This window comes from Miniopterus schreibersii, assembly GCF_964146895.1.
Source record: "Miniopterus schreibersii genome assembly, chromosome: 8".
Lineage (NCBI taxonomy): Eukaryota > Metazoa > Chordata > Mammalia > Chiroptera > Miniopteridae > Miniopterus > Miniopterus schreibersii.
Window position 1 is genome coordinate 25,044,286 of NC_138109.1, and position 23,221 is coordinate 25,067,506.

Consider the following 23,221-nt stretch of genomic DNA (forward strand, 5'->3'; position numbering starts at 1 on the left):
GCTAAACCAGTGAACTCTTCTGCAGTTCAGCACATGAACCACACCTTCTCCAATGAGGTCTGAACCCCTCCCAAGTCTGTCCCAACTTGGGTACTGTCCCTTGGTCCTTGGGTATTCCTTAGAGTTTCCTTACATCTGATAGTCACTCTCTTATATTATTTTTCAATTACAGTTGACATACAGTGTTATATTAGTTTCAAGTGTACAACTCAATAATTAGACATCTATATAACTTATGAAGTGATAGTTACTCTCTTAACACTTATTTATAAAATGACATCCTATAAAATGTGTTGATAAATATGATCTCATTAGATTATCATTACAACCTTTGAGGTATCAGTATTTTCACTTTGTAAAATCAGCCATCCAAGGTCAGTTAGAGAGTAAGTGATAGTCAGGACTCAAACTCCAAGTCCCAGCTTCTTACCACCACATTAAGCTGAAATGTGTCTCTCACAGCATCAAATTTCATGAAGGTTTTAACAGGTTACCAAGCACAAAATAGGTGCTCTTTAGGTGACATTGTGAGAGAAAACTAACCTGTGTACTAACACTTTTAGAGGGCAGAAAATGCATATTGTGCAGCATTGAAAATTGACAGGGTTGGTTTTTTTTGGTAGAGAATCCCAAAATCTTGGATCAGAATTTCAATATCTGAGATAGTGCACTGATCATGAAAAGACAAATAGCTATCTATTTGGGTTAAAATTATGCCACATAAAGCCAAGGACAAGACTCAGTCTCAAATGGATGAGAAAAATGATATTATTACATTATTACTCATGTTATAGGCAGTATGCAATACTATTAGAGTTAGAAGGATCTGAATTTGGGTACAACCTAGGCTATAAATACTAGTATATGCTGATAAATCTGAAATATATCTCCATCCTGGATCTCTTAATTCATCTATTCAACTGCCCACTTGACACCTGTCTTCAAGTGCATATCTAATAAGAATATTAAAATTAACAGTTTATGAAAGCCAATTTCCAATCCTCTATAAACCTGCTCCTCTCACAGTCTTCCTCAACTCAGTTAATGGCAATGCCATCCTTTGATGTGGCTGAGGTTGAAAAAAGAACCTCAACGTCTTCCTAGATTTTCTTTCTCCCACATCCCACATGCAGACACTGTCAGTTTCCTTTAAAAGATATATCCCCAAGATGATCACTTCTCATCTATGCCATTGTTACCTGGTCCAAATCATTGTCTTCTCTTACCTGGAATATTGCAATAACTAGTGTCACGGCTTCCATTCTCTTCCTCTATAGTTTATTCTATTTTTTTTTTAACCCTCACTGAAGGATAAGTTTATTGATTTTAGAGAGAGAGGAAGGGAAAGAGAGAGAGAAACATCGATGTGAGAGAAAAACACAAATCAGTTGCCTCCCATATCTGCCCCAATGGGGGATCAAACTCACAACCTAAGTGTGTACCCTGACTGGGAGTCAAACCCGCAACCTTTTGGTGTACAGGATGACATTCCAACCAACTGAGCCACCCACCAGGGCCTCCAAAGCCTGTTCTGAGCACAGTAATTAGAATGATCCTATCATGATGTAAACACTATGTAAATCTCCCTATCAAAACAATCCGGTGGCTTCTTGTAGTGCTCAGAAGAAAAGCCAAAGTCCTGATGAGGGCTCTGAGGTCCCTCGTCACCTCCCTGGCCTTATATCTTACTTCTCACTTCTCACTCCAGCCATACAGCTGTTTGCTGCTTCTCACCCTAAATCAGAATCTTTTGACTTACTGTTCCCACTTCTAGAAAGTCTCTTTCCCCAGATATATTTATTGTTTACACCCTCACCTCCTTCAAGTATCTGCTCAAATGTCATTTTCTCAGGGAAGAATTAAGTCTTTCCTGACCATCCTGTTTAACACTGAAATATCTCACATTCCATATCACTGTCTCCTGTTTTATCTTTCTTTGTGATAGTTAGCATCTTCTAATGTACTACATAATTTTTCCAATTATCGTTCACAAGAATGCAGAAATTTTCATCTTTTTTTGTTCATTGTATATCACTAGATTCTAGAACAGGGCCTGGCATATGGTGGGCATTATACATGTTGGGTAAATGAACTGAATCCAGAGCTGTGGCCCTGAGGGATGAGCGACTGGTGTTACATATGGTGGAACTGTCCATGGTGCTGAACTTTGTTTCCCATGGAGTTAACCATTTCGCTGACTTGTTCAGAGTTTTCCCTTGGATTTACATAGCTCTCAAGATTTCTAAACAGAGAGCGATCCAGATCATTTACATTAACCATAACAATCCTTTAATGCTGCAAAAAATTAATACCTACTATTAACTGCATATTACAACCGAGAAAACTGATATTTATCAAAGTTAAGCAAGAGCCCAAGAGCTACCCAGAGCACTGTTTTTAGTTTTTATTTTATTTTATTTTTTAAATATATCTTTATTGATTTCAGAGAGAGGAAGGGATAGGGAGAGAGAGAGATAGAAACATCAATGATGAGAGAGTCATTGATCGGCTGCCGCCTGCACACCCCCGACTGGGGGCCAAGCCTGCCACCTGGGCATGTGCCCTGACCGAGAATAGAACCGCGATCTCCTGGTCGATGCTCAACCTCTGAGCCATGCCCAGCCCAGCTCAGAGCACTGTTTTTAATTCCTGGACCTACAATTTAAGGGATAAATGACAAGCTAGAGTTTGTCTATACTGAGAAAAGATATTATCAGTAAAAACCTGTGAAACCATGTTATTTGAGGAGCAGTGGAAGAGACTGAGGAAGCAGAGCTTGAAGACTTAGGAATTTTAGAGATCTCATCAAATACTTCAACAGTTGTCATGTAAAAAAAAAAAAGGTGGAAATGTGTATTGTATGTTGGCAGGGGAAATAATTAGAAATAATTGGTGAAAGTTGCAGGAGGATGGGGCAAACTTTAAAGTCAATTTACAAAAAATACCTCTGGAGATTAATGCTGCCCAATAATGAAACATTCTGCTGTCAGGGAAAGAGTGAAATAGCAAGCAGATTTCATTTTTAGAAATGTTCAAGGAGTCCCTAAGGGTACAGCCAAATATATTCCAGTGTCACCTTAAGAAGCCCCTAGTCCTGAAAGACCCCATTACTCAGGAGAAGATTCAGTAATTAAGGAACAATTGGGATAGAGAGAAGAGCTGCATGTGCCTCCAAAGGAAATGTAAAGCTTTGGGGAACTAGAATTATATGAGAGTATTGGAAATTGGACTTTTAACTCACATTTCCCTTTTGGAGATCCTAGGTGAGTACAGCTAGGAGGTCAAAACCAGGACTCAAATTTTAGCTGCTCTGCTAGTCTGATTTGAACTTTATTTAAGTCCCTCATAAGGACAAAAATGTCAGAATTGGAAAGCTCTTAGGTATTGATTCCCAAACTCACATTTTAGAGGTGGAGAAACTGAGGCCTAGTGTCCTGAAATAACTGTTAAAAGTCACACAGACAGAACTAAGACTAGGAGTCAGGTATCCTGATCTCACTATGTAATGCTGTCTCACCTCTACAATATCGGTGTATCCCACTGAAGGCTGAGCTGCTGGCAAACCTGACTTTGGTCTCTTCCCATTTTTATGCCTGCCCCACCCACTTTGAGCTCTCTTTTCTGGGGCCCAGGAAAATCTCTTCCCATCTTTGTCCTTACTGACTAAAGCACAAAGTAAGTATTTGAACAAGGTGGGTATTGGATGGGAGTGGGGTCAGCAAAGGATTGGGGATGAAGCTAGAGAAATTATTAAGGTCAGACCATGGAAGCTCTTGTAGGCCAGCCTGAAGAACTTACAGTATATCCTGAGGGCATCAAAGGTCTATCGGAATTTATGATTCATGATACATCTTGTTGAATGCTTTCCATTTGTTGATATTTTTATTAAATGAATATGTGTAAAATTCTTAACTGTATTGGCACATAAATGTTTAATCAATAGAGCCATAATTATTAGTATTATTACTATTCATTTAACAGATACATTGAGCCTCTGCTATGTGGAAGACACTGCTCTGGGAAGGTAGAACCAATTATATTTTTTTCAGCAAATGTGTGTGTCAATATCACTACATCCTCTGCAGCATTAAGTATCAGCATTTTTCTAAACTTTGCTAGTTTGATAGGTGAAAAATGATATTCCAATAATTCAATTCATGTTGATTAACAACAAAAGAAAATATTTTTCTCATACGATTATAGATGAACAACACTTAACCCTCTTTATCCCCTCCCCCTTTTGTACCTGCTGCCACTTCTGCATTTGCTATACTTAATTTATCAACTCTCCCACTCACAGTGGCCAACTGGACACCCATGGTCCTTGCCCCGTGAAACTTGCTATCAGAGAACTTAGATGCTGCACCACGTGTCTTTATTGCAATGAGAGAGAGGTACAGGGTGCTTTGGAAGGTTAACTCAACGCTGAGGGCTCAAGGAAAGGCTTCTCTGAGGAGCTGCAGTTGAAGCCAAGGCCTGACAATGAACAGGAGTTAATGGGATAATGGGGCAGGATGGAGGTGGGATGGGGTTAAGGGGGAAGAGAGAAGGAATAGCAAATATGGAATTCCTGAAATGGGAAAGAGTATGGCACATTCAAGGCAAAGACAGAGTTCAGTTTACCTGGAGTGAGCGGAGAAACAGGGTGACCTAAGATGGGTCTGGGAAGGTCGGTGGGGACAGATTGCATGTGGCCTCAAGCCTTTCCAACTTGTCTCCCTCCTGCATGCCTGAAGCAAGCACACAAAGTGACTGCAATGGCATTTACCCCTTCCTCCTCACTGCGCCAGGAATCCTCTGACATCAGTGCCCTTGCCATTCTCTCTACCTAACTTAATACCATGTGTGCCATCTCCAGAAGGTAATGAAACGTCCTCAAGATTCAGACACAAAGCATACCTCAAAGCTATTTGCTTTGTCTCAATAAAATATTTTAATGGCTAGATACCTCTTTTTTTTGTTGTTAACTACTAAGACTCTAGAACAAAAGGGAACTAAAAGACTGGTGTGCCTGGAAGACATTTCATGGTGTCCATCTGTCACCCAAACCATGGGCTGTCCCCCAAGGACCAGTGTAGAGTTGAGATTGGGGCTGAGGAAGAGTGTGTACTGGTGCTACTGAGTCATGTGGATGAGTGTTCAGGGCACTGACTGTGCATTGTGAGTTTTGTTTCTCTGTCTCCCAGCTGTCCTCCAAGGGACTCATTCTGGGGCCCGGCTCCAGCCTGTCACCTTGAGGAAAGCCCTCTTCACATCCTTGTTTCAGAGGCTCTAGATGATGGGGTTGAGGAAAGCAGAGACCAAGCTGTAGAACAGAGCCAACTTTCTGTCCTCCTCTGGAGAGGCCTCAGAGCCTGGTTTCATGTACACGGCCATGGCTGGCACACAGAACATGGTGACCACAGTGGTATGGGAGGCACAGGTGGAGAAGGCCTTCAGCCACCACTGGACTGAATGGATCCTCAAGATGGCAATGAAAATGTTGATGTAAATGATGACAAGGATAAGGGAAAGTGGAACCAGGATGACACTAAAGCCGAGAATGAAGTCTTCCCTATCATTGACTGAGGTGTCTGCACAAGCCAGCTTTATACTTCTGGGACTTCACAGAAGAAGTGATTGATCTTGTTGGGGCCACAGTAGGGCAGACACATGGCAAACACAGTGTAGACAAGAGCCAAGATGACACCCCAGAGTACACAGAAAATGGCCATTACCCCACACAGCCATGGGTTCATGATGACCTTGTACCTGAGTGGGTGGCAGATGGCCACATACCTGTCTATAGACGTGATGGCAAAGAGCCAGGACTCGGTGATGCCTAGCACCAAAAAAATGTACATTTGGCCCACACATCTGGCAAAAGATATGGTCTTCTTCTGGTTGGCCATATGTGCCAACATCTGGGGCACAGTTGTAGTGGCATAGCCAAGATCCAACATGGAAAGGATGCCAATAAAAAAGTACATATGTGTGTGAAGGTGTGAGTCCAGGCAGATGAAGATGGTGATTAGGTTGTTGCCCAGAATAATCATCAGGTAGGTCATCAGGAAGTGTGAGAAGAACAGAGTCGTGGTCCTGGGACTGAAGGAGAAACCCAGAAGGATCAATTCAGTCACATAGGACTGGTTAGGCTTTTGCATTGTGCTCTACTTCTAAATGAAAAAGAAAGGCACCAATTCAGACAGAGGACTGGCTAAAGTGTGCACCAGCATGAGGGTTATTAATGAGGCTGGGGTAGTGGTCAATGTCCAGTTATTATGAAACACCATGATCCCCCTCAACATGACAGCCCATTTCACCTGCTCTTGACTATTGCCACCATTCCCAGGAAATTTATGAAGAAGAAAGGGCTTTCACATCTGGTCCAGGCTCTGCCTCTGACCCACCAGTAATTACCCATCTAAGCCTCAGTTTCCTCAGCTTTGAAATGAAAGCATTGGACTAGCTGATCTCTACTTCCCCTTAGATCCTCTTCTCCTTAGTTAGGCAGCCAGGGGTTTAGAGATAAATATTAGTGTACATACTCTATGAAATTTAGCAAATTTTAGTGAGAGAAACTACTTGGTCCTGTTGAAGACATCAATTTATTTTTCCACTCTCATTTTACCCTCAGCTGTTGAGCATGGACCTAGGATCCAGGAGATCACGGTTCGATTCCCTTTCAGGGAACATGCCCGGGTTGTGGGCTCGATCCCCAGTAGGGGGCTTGCAAGAGGCAGCCGATCAATGACTCTCTCATCATTGATGTTTCTCTTTCTCTCTCTCTCTCTTTCTCTCTCTCTCTCTCTCTCTCTCTCTCTCTCTCTCCCTTCCGCTCCCTGAAGTCAATAAAGATATTTTTTTAAATAAAATAAAATAAAAATATAGTGATTCAGCAATTTAATATCATATAATTATTTATAATAGTTATTTTAATAATTTGATACATTATATTATATTATTATTGTTGTTGTAACAGCTTACTATGTGCCAGGCGCTATGACATATTTTACATGCATTATTTTATGAAAGATTTAACAATAGTTATGGGTACCCTCCAATTAGAGCAGACACCTGTTGTAGGAAACAGGAGAAGCTGTACCAGAACTCCTACAAGCTGAACATGAGGCCTGCACAGACCCACCCCGTGAAGCAGGTATTATTGCTATATCCATTTTACAGATAAGAAAAGCAGTGACACAACTTGCCCAGGGAAACAGCTGTAGCCAACTGAAGAGCCTGTGCTCATAACCACCAAGTGACACTGTCTCTCTGAGCATCTGTGATGAGAATGCGGTTGGACTGACCTGCCTGAACACAGGTCCTCCCTCTTCTTCCATCACTTACTTTCTCACTTGCTCTTTCATTTCCTGCCTCCTCCAGGGCAGAAGCTGAAATAAAAGGGGGCAAGAGGAGCAAAAATCATGGCCAAAAAGTAAGTGAATGATGCTGGGGCAGACAGCTGACCAGGCCAAGCAGATGCAAGGAGACAGTAATGCCAGGCTGCTGATGCCCACTCCCTGCACAGCGACACAGCCATATGCTGTGCTGACCCTCCCTGAGGCTGCACATCCCCCTCTTCCCTCCAGACCATGGTCTCCTTTTCTTTAGCAAACTGCATGAGGGGAAGGTCAGAGGCCAGGCTGGTGATGCCAGAGCTGGCTCTTCCTTATGTCCTGCCATATCCAGAAACCCCCGTAATTCTCAGTGCTGCCTGGGAAGAGGAGAGAACGCTGGCTCTAGGCCCAAGGGTAACCAGGTGTACCCTCCTCTGAGGGTCAGGGGTCTGCTGGGCCAGGGGATAAATGGGGTGAGCCCTAAAAGCCTGGTGGGGTCTGGAGACCCTGGGAGACTGAAGACAGAGTAGGGGTAAATGGGTCTGAGGTGGCAAGTCCCCATCTCTGAGCAGCAAAGATGGACCAGAACATAGGCCAGCTAGGCTCAGAGAGGGAGGGTGATTTGCCCAAGGTCATAGGGCAAGGAAGTGGTAGAGTCAGCATTCAACCACCAATCTGTCCGGCTTTTTTTTTTTTCTGTATTGCACAACAAACACTGGCTCTGTGTCTTGGGGGTTTCAGAACCTCAGTCTGGTGAAGGGAATGATGTAGAGAACAGACAAATAGTCACGAGAGAAAATCCAACAAAATCTCTGACCATTCTGGGCAATGTCTACTGCCTGTGGCCCTGGCAGGGGCTGTCCCACGTCAGGCAGTTACAGGGCTCACAGTCTCCATATCTAGGAGACCATATAGTGTCCAGATACATTTTGAGAGTGAAGGACAGTATTGAAAATAATTATAGGAGTTCATTGGTCTACAAGAAGAATAAATCAGAACTGTTCCATGAAAACTAGGATATGTGATCACCCTACCCAATCCCGTCCTTGGCTTCCCTGCTGTCTCCCAACAGTTGGAGCTGACCACTGTGACTGATAGTTATCAGACCTAAAAACCCGAATTGCCTGAGTGACTGTGCTACGTCTCCGGTCACCTCAGCAGTCACAGTCCCATACTCTGCCACAGCATCCAGTCCTGCTCAGCTGCTGGCTTGTTCAACTTGCTGCTCCAGCTATACTAACAGGACTTCTTTGGACTTTGCCTTAGGACCTGTCCTTTAAGATGACTTGATGTTTCCAGGACCTTCCCAGTTACCAGGACTCATCCAGTTCTGCCCCTCAGGTCCCATCTAGTGGCCCAGACCCTACTCCTGCACACACACACCGTTTAACCCTTAAGTATCACTTGACCCGGATTTTTCATCACTGATCTCCACCAAGGTAAAAGTATTCCCCCTTGGCCTTAAGTCCCCCGGTGCCCAAACTGAACTTCACCTTGCCTTGAACCTTCATCTCCATACCCTTCAGAAGTTAAGTCCTACCTTGCTGGACTGGACCACTGCTCACAGTTGGCCAGTGTCTCCCACCCATGAGGCAGGCTCTACCAGCGAGCTCAGTCCAGCAGCTGAGCCAGTCTCCCGCCTTTCTCTCTTGGAATTCCAGAAGGACCCAAGAGAACACTTAGGTAGGAGAAATGTCCTCCAAATGGGTCTGAGGAAGATTATACACCTGTCCTGGCCTTTGACCACCTGGCTCCTCTTCGGCCTGACTATACATACCCTGTAAACCAGCACTGCACCTTGATCCTAGAGATCCTGCAGTAGAATGACTTGGAATCCGACAGATCTAGGGTCAAGTTCAAACTATACAATATAACTGCTATGTGGTGTGAGCAGGCCACTTAATTCCCTGAAGCTCCCTGTGCCTCCTGATCTATATCACACGGCTTACTGAGCTTGTCATGAGGCTTAATTACATAATATGTAGTGCCTGACACAGCATCTGATAAGGGTGAATGTTCAATAGTAGGTAGGTATGCTGTAGTAATTGGTTTGGTAGCATTTATACCACAATGAGGTGTGTGGCCTTGGATAATAGGTTTCAGTAAATGATAGTTATGAGGACATTGATAAGTATTAGCAGCATTTATATCGCCTATAGTCAAGTCTTAGTTTTACTTCTACTAGGTGTGTAGCCTTTGATAGAATCCTTGAGGACATAAAAGACACACAAAAGTGCTTTGAAAGGAAACAAAGCACATCTAAGTATTATCTTCGTCACACAGGGATGTGGCAGCTCAGCCATAGGACTCCTCCCTCCCCTAAGTCTCAGTGGGCAGAAATGTCAGTGCCCAAATGTAAACTTCACAAGGACGCCCAGCTCATTTGCTCCAGGGGCCACTCCTGAAATGTCTCGGGGGCATCAACTTCCTGGCTGTGTCTTTCATCTGCCCTGAAGCTCTGTCCTGCATTTACCAGCACAGACGGGACAACCTCAGGCCTTTTCAGGGATTGGAAATCCACTCTCCAACCCCATTCTGATAGAAGAGGACCCCGGATGCCCCTTGGAAGCCCTTCCCTCTGGGGCTGCTCTGTGTCCAACACACTTAGGAGAGGTGCACACCTCTCCATAGGGCCACCGAGCAAGGAGCAGGGGTGAACTGCTTTCTACTGCATCGCACAAGACCAAGAGGAGTGAGGCTGCTGCTGCTACAGGAGTGAAGGAGGCGACTCACGCAGAAGAACAGGGTGCTGGTCATTTATAGGTGGGACTGAGGGAGGGGCTGGGGGAGTTCGTTCCCTGGGCATCCCCAAGAGTGGACAAAGGATCCCCAGCCTTGCCTCTGTCCACTCACTGGGGGAAGAGAGAAGGGTGCGCACCTGCCCTCACTGAGCAGGAGTGGGATCTCCAGTATACTTCCCAGACGGGCACCCCTGATGAGGCATGTGCTCCCTCTCTTTTCTACCAGGACTGCAGAGGCAGGTAGAGAAAGGAGAGTGAGTGTGAATATGGCATTTTCCTGGTGCAAGGTTTTGACAATTGTTTCTTCATGGGTGCCTTTGAGGGAGGTGGCAGAGCACAGTGGTTAAGAGCCTGGCAGGCTACGCAGCCAGAGACCCAGGAGTTAGGCCTGGTCCTGCCACTTACTAGCTTGGTGGAAGGCAGAGCAGATTTGGTGTTAAAGCAGGAAAAACTAGCACTGGAGCAGGGCTGCAAAAGCAGTCTGCCAATCCCTACTAGATCCTGTGGAGAGATCTCAATGAGACAGCCTCTGCCTACAGCCTGGCTGGGAAGGTAATACACGAATCTGCAAGACTAGGCTGGCAGGTAAAGAGGAGGAAGCCCGAGCTGAGCCTTGAAGATTGCTGGGATGAGAAGAAGCAGAAAGGATTAGGGGAAGCATTTGAGCAGATAAATGCTTGAGGGAAGGGTGGTGGAGGCTTGCCTGGCATGTAGGGCAGATATGGAGAAAGTCACTTGGCTTGGAAGGTCTTTGGCTCAGAGAGGAGACCACCCCAGCCCAGACTAGGATCCTTTTGGTAGTTGTGCTCTTAACAACATGGCTCAGAAGTTTCAGAGGTACTGGTGAGTCACAGACTTGAAAATTGGTTAGAACCAGATGGGAAAGACCTTAAATTCCAGTCTCAGGAGGCATGAGAAGAGAGGAAACAGTACCTGCTCATGGGCTCACCAGGAAGGGAGGCCAGTAAGAGGCAACTGAAAAAACCGAGGTGGGGAGTGAACTGGTGGACAAGAGGGTGTGAGCAGCCCTTACCAGCCTGGCTTCACCGTTTGCCATTTGCAATGCTGGCCGATCCTTATTTCTTGAAAGTCCCTCCTCTCAATGTCTAAGGCTCTGTGCTTCCCTACTCCTCTTCCCTTGACAAACATTTCTGATCTGGGACATTTTCCTTCTTCATCCAGTTATTGATGTTTCCTAAAGCTCAGCACAAAAATATCACACCATCTTCTTTTGCCCATATGTCCTCAGGCAACTTTTCCATCTCCCAAGCCTTCACCATCATCCTGCAGCAGTCAGTTCTCACAATCAGGTTTTTAACCCTGTCCTCCGGAACCCCAGAAACTTGAAAACACCACTAAAGCTCCTCTCCCCTCCCTCTCCTCTTCCTTCCCCTCAGTTTCCCCTTACCTAAATTGCTGTCATTCATTGAGCACTTTCAATACACCAGGTATATTCCATGCACTCTTCACTATGGAGGTGCTGCAGATGGCAATCATGAGACTCTGAGAGGCTAGTGACTTGGGAGTAGGTAAAAAGGCTGCAAGATTCAGGTGTGTTGACATCTGAACCTACACTCTCTGCACTCTCCTATGCTCTGGTCTCATGTCTCCAGCTCCCAGAAGGAATCCTCTGCCAGCCCAATCCTGTTCAGCTGACAGCTCATGGCACCGATGCAATCATAGGGCTTTAGCCTGGCATTCCTGGTATTAAAGAACAGCAGAGAAGGAAGGGTCCTTTGGAGTGGTCAAGTCCAACAGCTTCAATTAAAAATGGGGCTTTGAAGTTCAGAGGGGTGTGGTGTTACCCAAGAATGCACAGCAAAATCAGGGCAGAGTCAGGACGAACCCCTCGCTCTTCTGATTTCCAGACTCATTCCACTTACACACTTATACTAACCCCCTTTACTTGTCTAGTGTTTATATAAATATATATGTTGCACAATGTCTTGACCTACAGTATCTCATATGCTCCTTGCCATTACTCTGTGCCATAGATGTTTCATCTCTATCTAACAGATGGGGAGACTGAGGCCAACGCAGGTGAAGGCATTTGCCTGAGGTCACGCAGCTGGGTAAGTGACAGCCATGGGACATTCAGGAAGAGCTGGATTTAAAATAGGTTATGGAGTGGTAATTATAAGGATTTAACAAAAAAATCCCACAGATATCCAAGCACAAGAAAGAAAATTCAGATAGGCTTCAGTGGGGCTGGAGGTAGCAAGTCGGGAAGCAGTCACTCTCTCTGCTGCTCAGGGCTGTGAGGTCTCTCTTCTCTGCTTCCCCGCATGTCTGTTCTTTTATCATCAATTCAAGGCCTCCCCTTTCCTTCTCTATAGCTTCAGCTCCCCTGTGACTGTGGTTGTGGGTTACCATCACACCAGCTCTGGGTTGACAATATCTCAGGCACCCATAGCCCACTGACAGACTTTCAGTGTCATTTTAAATTCTCAGCAGAGAATTGTCTTCTAGTTTGGGACAAGTGTACACCCTTGGTAGAATTTGACAGTGGCCAGAGGTTGGCTGGGTCCCCTGCTACAAACATGGTTACCTGATGCCTTCTGTGGGTGAGGGTGGTTTCCAGAGAAGTGCCTGTGGGCAGCCAGACAGCCTATATTCTATTACAGGTATGAACCCGGACCTTCCGACTTGTTTTCCGGTGCCAGGGCTGCCTTAGCTTCCTTCCCTTCTCATCCAACTCAACAAATGTTTGACCAAATCTGTGCAACTTTCTGTGCAAGGTGCTGTGCGTATGACTCCTGTCAACTCTGCCTCCCTCCCACAAGGCCAAGGACTGAGCAGGGAAGTCCTGCTTGTCTTCAGTAAGCAGCTCACCATGCAGAGCCTTGGCAAAGAGAACCACAGCTCCGTGTCCGAGTTCATCCTTCTTAGCTTCTCCAGTGAGTCACAGGTCCGAATGGCCCTGTTCACTTTCTTCCTCCTCCTCTACCTCACCACCCTTCTGGGCAATGGGCTCATCATCACCCTGATCTACCTGGATTCACACCTCCACACGCCCATGTACTTCTTTCTCAGTATCCTCTCCTTGGTGGACATGAGCTATGTCACCACCACCGTGCCCCAGATGTTGGTTAATATGGTGTGTCCAAGGAGGACTATCTCCTGGGGAGCTTGTGTAGCCCAAATGTTCATCTTCTTGGTCCTGGGCATTGCTGAATGTGTCCTCTATGCCATTATGGCCTATGACAGGTATGTGGCCATTTGTTTCCCCCTTCACTATACCCTACTCATGAGCCGTCCCATTTGTATCAAGATGGTCATGGTCTGTTGGTCCATTAGCATAGCCGGGGCCCTTATCTACACTGTCTTCACCATGCGTCTGCCTTATTGCGGCCCCCACGAGATAAATCACTTCTTCTGTGAGGTCCCTGCTGTCCTGAAGTTGGCCTGTGCAGACACCTCCCTCAATGACCGGTTGGATTTCATCTTGGGTTTCATCCTGCTTTTGGTCCCACTCTCCCTCATCTTGGCCTCTTACGTCCGCATCTTTGCCTCCATCTTAAGAATCCGTTCATCCCAGGGGAGGCTCAAGTCCTTCTCTACATGTGCTTCCCATGTCACTGTTGTCACCATGTTCTATGGGCCAGCCATGATCATGTACATGAGGCCTGGCTCCTGGTACGACCCAGAGCGGGACAAGAAGCTAGCCCTCTTCTACAATGTTGTCTCTGCCTTCCTCAACCCCATCATCTACAGCCTCCGGAACACGGATGTAAAGGGGGCCTTTCTGAAAGTACTTGGTGGCAGAGGGAGAGCTCAGTGACCTAGGATGTTTCATAGTTGTCCAGAGTCATGAGCAGATTTGAGGGGGCTCATTTGGTTTTATAAAAATCCATCAGTTCTGATCAATCTGGGCTTTCTTGGGGTTGTGAGCAGCTGGGAGAGAGTGTGGCCACCCCTAAACTGAAGGTTTCGCCATTGGTTGGAAAACGTTCAGCTACCACCACCCAATGACTCAACTAGTTAAGTATTGAAAGCAAAGGATTTCTTCTACAAAGACTATGTCCTTATGGATCAAGCCATTGCTTTATTGTTTTTCCTGGGTTCTTTCCTCACCTTTGTAAGTTTGTCAGTGCAGTAGGATTACAGCCAAATGTTTAACATGTGTACATGCTTTTCTACAGTGTGAAGGGTTTGGAGATGAAAATGGCATAAAGAGTAGACAGATTATTCAGGAAGGTAGTCTTGCATTACTGTCTGCCATGCACTTATAGATAATATTTAGCATTGCTCTTAGCACTACATGCTATAAAATCTAAGCTACAATTATTGTAGACATAGCTGTGTAACAGTATGGCTAATAACTGATCTGGTCTGCACTCAACTGGTGAAACTGACTCTGACCTGGCTTTACATTTTAAATCTCACTTTAATTTTGAGAAAATAAATAAATAAATAATATTTCATAAAATAAAAATATATGTGTTTATATGTATATCTATATATCACCACATATGTCTGTATGCACATATCTATATCTCCATGTCTATATATAGAAAGAGACACATACAGAAGAGACAGAGACACATAGAGATTATAGAAAATAATATAACCAAGACTCCAGTTTTCCACATCCCAAATGAACACATTAATATTTTGCCATATTTAGTCTCTTTTTTAAAAGGCTTAAATAACTGCGAGAAAACTGAAGCGTTCTTTGAATATTCCCAATTCCCCTGAATCAATCACTATGATTAAACTGAAGTTTATTCAGTGTTTTTTTAAGTTTTTGCTACATACAGTCAAATCAATGAATAATTTATAAAATTGTTCTTGTATAAGTTTAAATTGTTTTTAATGGTAGCATGTGTCAGTATCATTCTGACAAAATTTTAACTCAATATCATGTTTCTGACATCTACTCATTTAATAATTATAGGCCTTGCTCATTCCCTTTGATATGCATTTGAATATACCACATTTTATTTATCTACCATTGAACATTTGTTTATTTATAATTTTTCACTACTTAAGTAATTCTGCAACTAATGTTTTTGAACATTTCTCCATATATAAGTTTTTTCCCTAGGATTTATGTATATGTGGACTTTGCAGATTGTAGAATCAAAGAAATTTTAAATGTACTAAATACTCCTAAGTTATTCTTCCAAGTAGTTACACCAATCGGCACCTTTCATTCCCATCAGCACTTGATATTGTTTATGTATCTCAAACACCCTAGTGTTCTTACCTAGGGCATAGATGGAAAGTGGCAACATCATTTTTTGTTTCATTTGTAATTCTCTGGTCACTAGAGAATTTAACATCTTTTCATAAGGTTGTTGGTAGTATTTTGAAGTGAGTGTAGTAGGTTCTGAAGTCAGGCTTCTGGGCCCTAATCCCAGCTCCCTCTGCTCTCTACTAACTCGGGGGTGATGGGCAAGTTACTTCCTTTCTCTGAGTCTCAGTTTCCTCATCTGGTAGTGGAAAGAAAATAATACACTTCAGAGAGCTGTTGGGAGGAGCAAATAAGATAATAATGTGAAGCACTTATCACAGCGAGTACCGAACACTAGGTGTTCAATAGTGTAAGATAGTTAGCTTTTTCTTTTCTTGATTTGTAGTTTGTTATATATTTTGGGTATTAATTCTTTGTCTATTGCATTACACTCATTGACTATTTCTTCTTTCAGCTTATTATTTGTTTTCTTTATTGCAAAATCAGAGACAAACAAAAAGAAGAACATGAACCCCATCCATTACCTTAGACCTGGAGATAACTACTGTCAACTTTTTAATGCCTATATCTCAGGGTTTTAAATCTTTAAAAGTGCTTTTATTAATGTTTTTGAAGATGTATATTATAACACAATTCTTAAACAATTTATCGTTTGTTTTTATAATTTTTAAAATTGAATTATACAGCATGGGGTTTTCTGTAGCTTGATTTAATCACTCAGTAATAGGTTTTGGCATGTATACATGTTGATTTGTTTTTATTGCTGAAGATTATTCTTTTCACTTTCTTTCAACAAACAGAATAGAATAATAACAATAAAACGATTTTTTTGTTGATGTTTTTTCTTTTTTTAAAAAAAATATATCTTTATTGATTTCAGAGAGGAGAAGAGAGAGATAGAAACATCAGTGATAAGAGAGTCATTGATCGGCTGCCTCCTGCATGCCCCTGACTGGGGATCGAGCCTGTTCCCCCAGCATGGGCCCTGACCGGGAATTGAACTGTGATCTCCTGGATCCTAGGTCCATGCTCAACTGCTGAGCCACACCCGCCCAGTTGGGTCAGGAAGAATCTGACTTCCAGAAAATTATGTTTTCTCCTAAACATTTGCATTGTTATGAATACGAGTCATTTGTATTCCTAGGGACAGAAATCACTTGCATTGCTCTGTTTTCTGTAACTTCACAGCCACACCTGCTGAGTTGTAAATATCTTCGTCCATAAAGGGTCAATGAAAGGAATGCACCCCTATAAAGTTAGATAATCCTCAGAGGATCTGCGAGACGACACCAAGAAGGCACTAAGAAATCTCTTGCTTTTTGGCAAGTCTTAGATGATGTTTTCTGACAATATCCACCCTTGTGATCTTAAATAATCTTCAAAGATTATTCCTAATCACAAAACAAAACTGGTCCTTGCAAACAAATTTCAAACAGGAGGAATGAAAAAGAAATCCACAGATGGGTGCCCCATAGAGAATTTTCAGAGCATTATAGTTAGAGACTATCCTAAATGCAGCCACAGGAGGGGGAAAATGACAGGTTTTCTTTAAAGAGTTGATAACAGTCAACATTCTTCTGAGCAGCAACATGGAAATGTGCTAAAAAATAAACAAACAACCACAACTACCACACATATCTTTTATTTATTTATTTATTTTTGCCAAAATAAATTATTTTGAAAGTCATTTGAAAGACACTAAGACTCAATGGCTATGGATTCCAAATTCATATTCTGTCCAACCCCCACCCCTGGTCTCTGTCATGCCAAAAAGTTAATTCCTTTGGTAATTCCTATTTTTAGCTTCCTGGAAAAGAGACCTTTTCCCATAAGCCATCTTCTTTTTGGGGAGGGGGTGGGTAGCAGAGCTTTATTTCCAGGAAAGAGTGTCCTTGTGGGAGATAGGTATTTTTTAAAAAACATCAAGGCAGATCTAATATGTTCAACAGAGTGGGGGGCGAGGCCAGAGGAGAAGTGGGAAGGGTCTCTGTTATTTGCTTATCACCTTTTTAAAAATTTGATTTTAGCGAGAGAGAGAGAAATACCAGCTTGTTGTTCCACTTACCTTTGCATTCACCGGCGGAGGCGTGCGCGCCCTGACCAGGGACGGAGCCCTCAGCCCTGGCGCATAGGGACAGCGCTCTAACCACTGAGCAACGCCGCCCGGCTGTTTCTCATCACCGAGCAGCACGGAACCCACGCTGGAATGCGCCCCCCCTCCAAGTTGTTCTGTCTTCGCCGCGTAAACATTAGTCCCTGGTCCTCCTGGTGGCGCTCACACAGCGCGGCTCCTCTCCGGGCCTGATCTCGGCAGGGGCTCTATAAACCTCCAGTTTTAACATTGACAGCAATGCCATAGATTATTGGAAAGCAGTTTTCATTTTCTTCCCTGTCATTTAATTCTGTCGCACATGTTGTCACTAAGGGAACGCCATCGTCTTGTGTGCCAAACTCATGATGAAGCTGATGAGTAAGTTTTGGTGACAACTGCTGTCATCACTGAAGCCACCACGAGGTGCACTTCTGAGCGTGGTGAGAAAAGGGTTTTTTGGAGTTCGTGATCAAGGGGACCTCAGCTTTGGTGCTGGTTCCATCATAATGAGTCACTTTAACTGAGTAAATTAAAATTTTAAAAACGATAACATTTGTATCAGGAGTGGGATAAATGGAAAAATATTCTAAATTTCTTATATTATCTTGGAGGCTCTTCTCTGCTTTCTCCATTTATCAAATTCCTGTTCATCTTTCAAGGGCCACCTCAAATATTGCCTCTTCCATGAGCTCTGTCCCACATCCTCTGTGTTACCACGTAATCGCGTGTGTGCCCTTCCCCAGGCGCCAAGCACACCCGCTGCCATCTCCAGCCCTCCCAGCCCTCAGCCAGCTCGGGCAGGGGCACGGGCAGGACCAAGTGTGTTCATCATTTGTCTCCAGCGACTGGTAATGTCTGATACACCATCGGCACCTTGGAGTGTTTGTCGAATCCATCACTTTGTTAGTGAAACCGTGGCACCAACAGAGAGGAATCGAGGAGCAATCCTGGAGGGATCTCATGAAGGGACAGCTGACAGGTGGGCACGGGTGTGTCAGGGAGGAGCTGTGCAAGGCAGGAGAGCGGGGTTGTCCAGGCAGCAGGCTGTGTCAGGGCGTCCTAGCTGTGGGAAGTGGGGTGTGTCTGGGGATCTACAGGTGGCTGAGGCTGCAGGAGAGCGCAGGGTGCGAGACAGGATCGGAGGCTGGACCGGTGGGCAGAGTCAGCTCCAGAAGGACTTTGATGGCTGGACAGAGAAGCTGCTACTGAATTTCAGGGACGGGAACCATTGAAGGTTCTGGAGCAGGGGACAAGCAACGCCAGAGCTGCAGGTTAGACAGATGATTCTACCACCCGTGTGGGCGATCACTTGCCACCTACAGAACCTGGCTGTTGAATTCAGGCCCTGCCACTTGGAAGGGAGGTGGATCACAGACCTAGAGTCCCCGAGCTCTCAGGCAGGGCAGCCAGGGAGAGAGTGTCGCAGGCTGGGCCAGGGAAATACTGGAAAAGGAACAGCCCTCCCGAGGGAGGGGGTTCCCTATGGGGAGGCAGAGGCCTCCAGCTCTGAGGGTCTCGGGGGGAACCTAAGTCAGATTCAGCTGGTTATGGACACCACCGCGTCCCGAGCTCCCCTTGAGTGGAGAAAGAGGCCTCCATGGCTCCGTGAGTGCTGCCGTGGGCTCCATGCTGGGGTCAGGATCAGGAGAGGAGAGCAGGGAACAGGAGAGAGGCCCTGTCATGGAGGAGAAAGTGCCAAACCCCCAGTGTGGCCACAAGGATGGCCAGAGAGGGGGAGACAGGGGGGACTTCATTCGGGCAGTGCAGGGTACATTGAGGCTCCAGGACTTGCCGCCATCCTGCTGTACCCAGGAGGCAGGTCAGCATGAGCTGGGGTGGCCCAGTCTAAGGAGCCCCCCTGTCTCAGAAGCCAGGCTCCTGGGCTCAGCTCTTGCAGGCCTCTCCCCGGTGTGGCTCTTGACTTCTTGCCCAGGCCCCAGTCTGGGTCCTGCAGGGATATATCGGGCCAAGTTCCAAATGTAACTTCACTCCCCCTGGGCTGGCTGTGTGGCCGTCTCAGGCTCAGAAAGGATGGGACCTGAAGTGCCTTCGCCCTCCAGGCAGGACCGAGCCCCTCCCTTTGGCCAGAGGGGACTCCAGAGTCTCTGCTGCTGCCTCCCTGTCTCGCTGTCTCAGGATCGCAGGCTGCAGGTTCTTTACCAGTCAAGTCCTTGGTGCTACAGTCCTCGGGGAGCGTGGTGCCACAGCAAGAGCTTGGCCCCCTCTCTCCAGCTTGAGAAAAGCTTCTCGTCAAGGGATCTGAATGCCAGACAGAACACACCTCAAAGGGCCGAGACCTGAGAGGCCCCTGGGCAGTTAAAGGCCACTATGGGTGCCGTCCTTTATAAGATACGTAATGTACCCATAACCACGTTCAATATAATTAATCTATCACTGTATAACTATATAGTAGCTTACATAATTATATACCTTTATATATAATCTTACAATTATATATCTTATATGCATGAGTTTCATGAGCTGCCATTGACTAACTGATAAAATGCCATATTAATAGTCATTTAAACATTTTCTAATTTTTATTTTGAGGGATCTCTATTTTTGAGGCAGTAATCTTTTCTTTCAGGTCTCCAACATGTCTGTAGACTAGGAAAACTCAAGGGCCCTAGACACTTTGCCTAGAGTACCTACTGGGCAGAGGATGCCACCTGGCAGAGGAGGGGACAATTTCTTGGTCTTCATCATCCTAGGACCCCCCCCCCCCAGGGCGCTTTATTTTCTTTCCTGGAGAAGGAGGAGCAGCTGAAAAAAGATGCAGCGCACAAGCCCCCAGCATCCACACTCCACCCCTAGCCGATCCTTCCACAGCCCAGCCCAGCCCACCCTGGGCCTCCACAGGGCATGGCCTGGGCATCCTCGGGAACTGAGGTACCAGAGCTGGAGCCTGGTGTTTCCTCCCAGGCTAGGGGTGACTTCAGGAACTGTCTTGGCCAAGGCCCTGGGAGTGGCCCCTGAGTCTGAGGGAGCCCTGCCCACCCTGAAGGGTTGTAAGCTAGGGGCGGCAGTGCTCCCATCCTGGGGAGAAGGCTCAGCTGCTGGCTGCCAGCCCCGGCCAGGTCCAGTCTTGCAGGAGCTATGGGTAGGAGCCCAGCCTGCTCCGCGGCTCCCGCCCACTGTCTTTCTGTGTCGCTCGGTCTCCTTACCAATCTCCTTTTGTGCCTGTGTCTTGTTTTCCCCTGTGGCTCTCTCCCACTGAGTCTCCTGGCTCCTTGACCTTTCCTATTCTTCCACAAAGAAAAGAATAAACGGCATTCCGCCCTCTGCCCTCCGCCTCCGCCTGAGGCCTCACCCTTCTCTTGCCCACGTCTTCTGAGCTCCCCACGGAGTCTGGCTCCTCTGCCCCTCTCTGGCCCCTCATGGCTTGTGTGTGTCTCTCCCTTCTGGGGCCTTTTTTCTATTCTCTCTGCTTTTGTTGCTTTCTAGTTTTACCTGTTCTCTGGGTCATTCTTAGCCCCTGCAGGTCTCTGCCGCTACTGTGTGTGTGTGTGTGTGTGTGTGTGTGTGTGTGTGTGTGTGTGTGTGAGAAGGGGGTTGGGGAAATGGAAGGGAGAAGAAAGCATATATCTTCAGAACCTGACAATCGGATATTATTGCAAGCAACCCCCCCCTTTTTTTTTTTTTTACAAAAAAGAAACAATTCCCTGGCAGTAAATGGTAAAAGTGAAAATCCAAAACTGTCGTGAGTCTTTCATCTCGTAGCCTGCAGGAGAGTAGAAATGAGTGGAGAAGATGAACATGAGGATTCAAAGCGAAAAAGCAATGAGTTTTCCCCAATTTGCACTACATGCTGACGACAGCTCCAAGCCTGGCCAACTTCAGGGCTAGAGGTTCACCCCCTACCAGGACCTTGGGTTCACACAATCCCTTTCTGTCTTCTCATTGGTAACAGGGCATCATCAAACCTGGCTGTGACAGAGTCAAAACCTAAGGCTCAGAGATGCCAAGCAACTGACCCTAAGACATTCAGCAAGCCAGCCAAGGAAAGCAAGACTGGAAACCAAGACTGGAAAGCAAGACTGGATTCCTCTTTGGACAAAGGCATAACCTCATCAAAGGACAAGGGGTCCTGGCCGCCAGAGACCTATCACTCATATCTTCTCTGCTTCCCCTGCTCTCAGCCTGGAGGCACAAGCTGGAAGTAGGAGCTGGGCAGCCTCTCACACTGCACCCTCCTTTAATTAAGGATCTCCATCGCAGGAGCTGGGGAGAGAATGCAGCTCACAGCATCAGCTTCTCTCTGTCCCTAAGGCCCATTTTCTGGCTCATAGTTCATCTTTGAGAGCAGTGCTAGGTAGTGCAAGAGCCTGAACGAAGGGGTCGTGGGAGAGCCCAGCTGCCTCAGCCTCTCTGACAATAGTCCCTCCTCCTTCCTGTGTCTCCACTGGCAACTGAAGGCCAAATGCCTTGAGGGAGATGCGTACACAAGTCAGATAAAGACAGAGAGGGAACAAGGGCAGTTGGACAGAGATAAGTAAACCAAAAAGCAAGTCGGAGAGACAGAGGAGAGCAGAGAATCAAAGGACAGAGCAAGAAGCACAGGTAGGGAGGGACACACAAATGTGAGGGTGAACAGACAAGAGGGAGCCCCTGCCACTCTGCCTGCTGTTGGACTCTCTAAGAGGTGGGTCTGGGGTCTGAGGAGCTCTCCTTTGAAACTCTGTGCCTAGGAGCCCTGATTCCCAGGGCGACAAACCCAATGACTTCCCAATGAGCTCCCTGAGCCTTTGAATTCCCCAAGGTCTGAATATGAAGCATGAACTTCAACACCTAGTACTGAAGACAGTGTACAGTCAGACCCCCTGAGCCTCCCAGCCCAAGCCTCACCTGCCCCCCAAGGTCCTTCTTGCTCTTGAAGGCTTGGTCAGGCCAGCCTTCTGCTGGCCCATGCCCTCCCATGCTCCATGTTTTCTCTGGATTAGTGTCAGGCTGCATGGGTTGGGTCCCTGGTTTCACACAGCTACCAGCTGTGTGACTTTGGGCAAGTTTCAAAAACCTGTCTGTGCCTCTAGGCCTTTTGACAGTAAAACAAAACCTGCTTAATAGTGTCTTAGTGAAGGTAAAATGAGTTGACATGTATAAAGCTTTTAGGACTGTGCCTGGCTTATAGTAAGTGATCTGTAAAGTTATTAATGTCCCAATTTTGCACCTTCTGTGCTCCCCACCTGAAGATCCTCTTCCCTCATATCCCCTAAATTTCGGGTTCATATTCCTCAAGAAAGCAGCCGTGAACACTCTGACCTTTTCAGTCCTCCTGCTACCCTTCTTCTCCATCACTGCTCTTGGGATTCCTGGGTGACCTGTGAGGGCTCCGAGGAGCTCATCCCTCTGAGGGGTCCAGCTTCCCTAACGCAACCGAATGGCTCCTGTCTCACACACACCAGCTCCCTTGGGCACCTCCACTTTCTATCTTCCAGCACACATTTCACATCTCTCCCCTGGGCCAGGTCTTATGCTGGAGAAAGATAATTTAGAGCCAAGAGGAAATTTTTCCTCATAAATAAGCACTTACAAACCAGTTTCTTTAGGGTGTTCAATGAGGTTCGCACCCAATGCAAGGGTTCTGAAGAAGTAACAGCTGAATTTGTCAAAGGGAATGGCATTTACATTAGGCCTTTAGCATGCAGTAAAATATTCTATATGGAAAGAAATGGGAATCTTAGACACAGGCAAACAAAGATTGAGTAATGTCAAAGTACACAGCATGTTTGGGGAACAGAAAGTACTTTGGTGGGTTGATCTGAGAGTGTATATCTGAGTTGGAATTACGACATAAGTTGAAGAAGGAAGCAGGGCTAAGTTTAAAAAGACTCTTAACCATGATAAGAATCTAGCACTCTACCTGGGCAATCTA

The 23,221-nt window shown here is 45.8% G+C and overlaps 1 protein-coding gene and 1 pseudogene across 2 annotated transcripts; one reads left to right on the forward strand and one right to left on the reverse strand.

The window, feature by feature from the left end:
* Nucleotides 1-5,202: 5,202 nt before the first annotated feature.
* Nucleotides 5,203-6,143, reverse strand: LOC308560131 (olfactory receptor 2A12-like; annotated as a pseudogene). The gene has a single exon. The product of its transcript is annotated as an olfactory receptor 2A12-like (transcript).
* A 6,750-nt stretch (nt 6,144-12,893) lies between these two features.
* LOC308560128 (olfactory receptor 2A12-like) lies at nt 12,894-13,841 on the forward strand (the record flags this gene model as incomplete). The annotated part of the gene is made up of 1 exon (XM_081143767.1): nt 12,894-13,841. The coding sequence occupies one exon, from the start codon at nt 12,894-12,896 to the stop codon at nt 13,839-13,841; it is 948 nt and encodes a 315-aa protein (XP_080999893.1).
* Between the last annotated feature and the right edge of the window lie 9,380 nt (nt 13,842-23,221).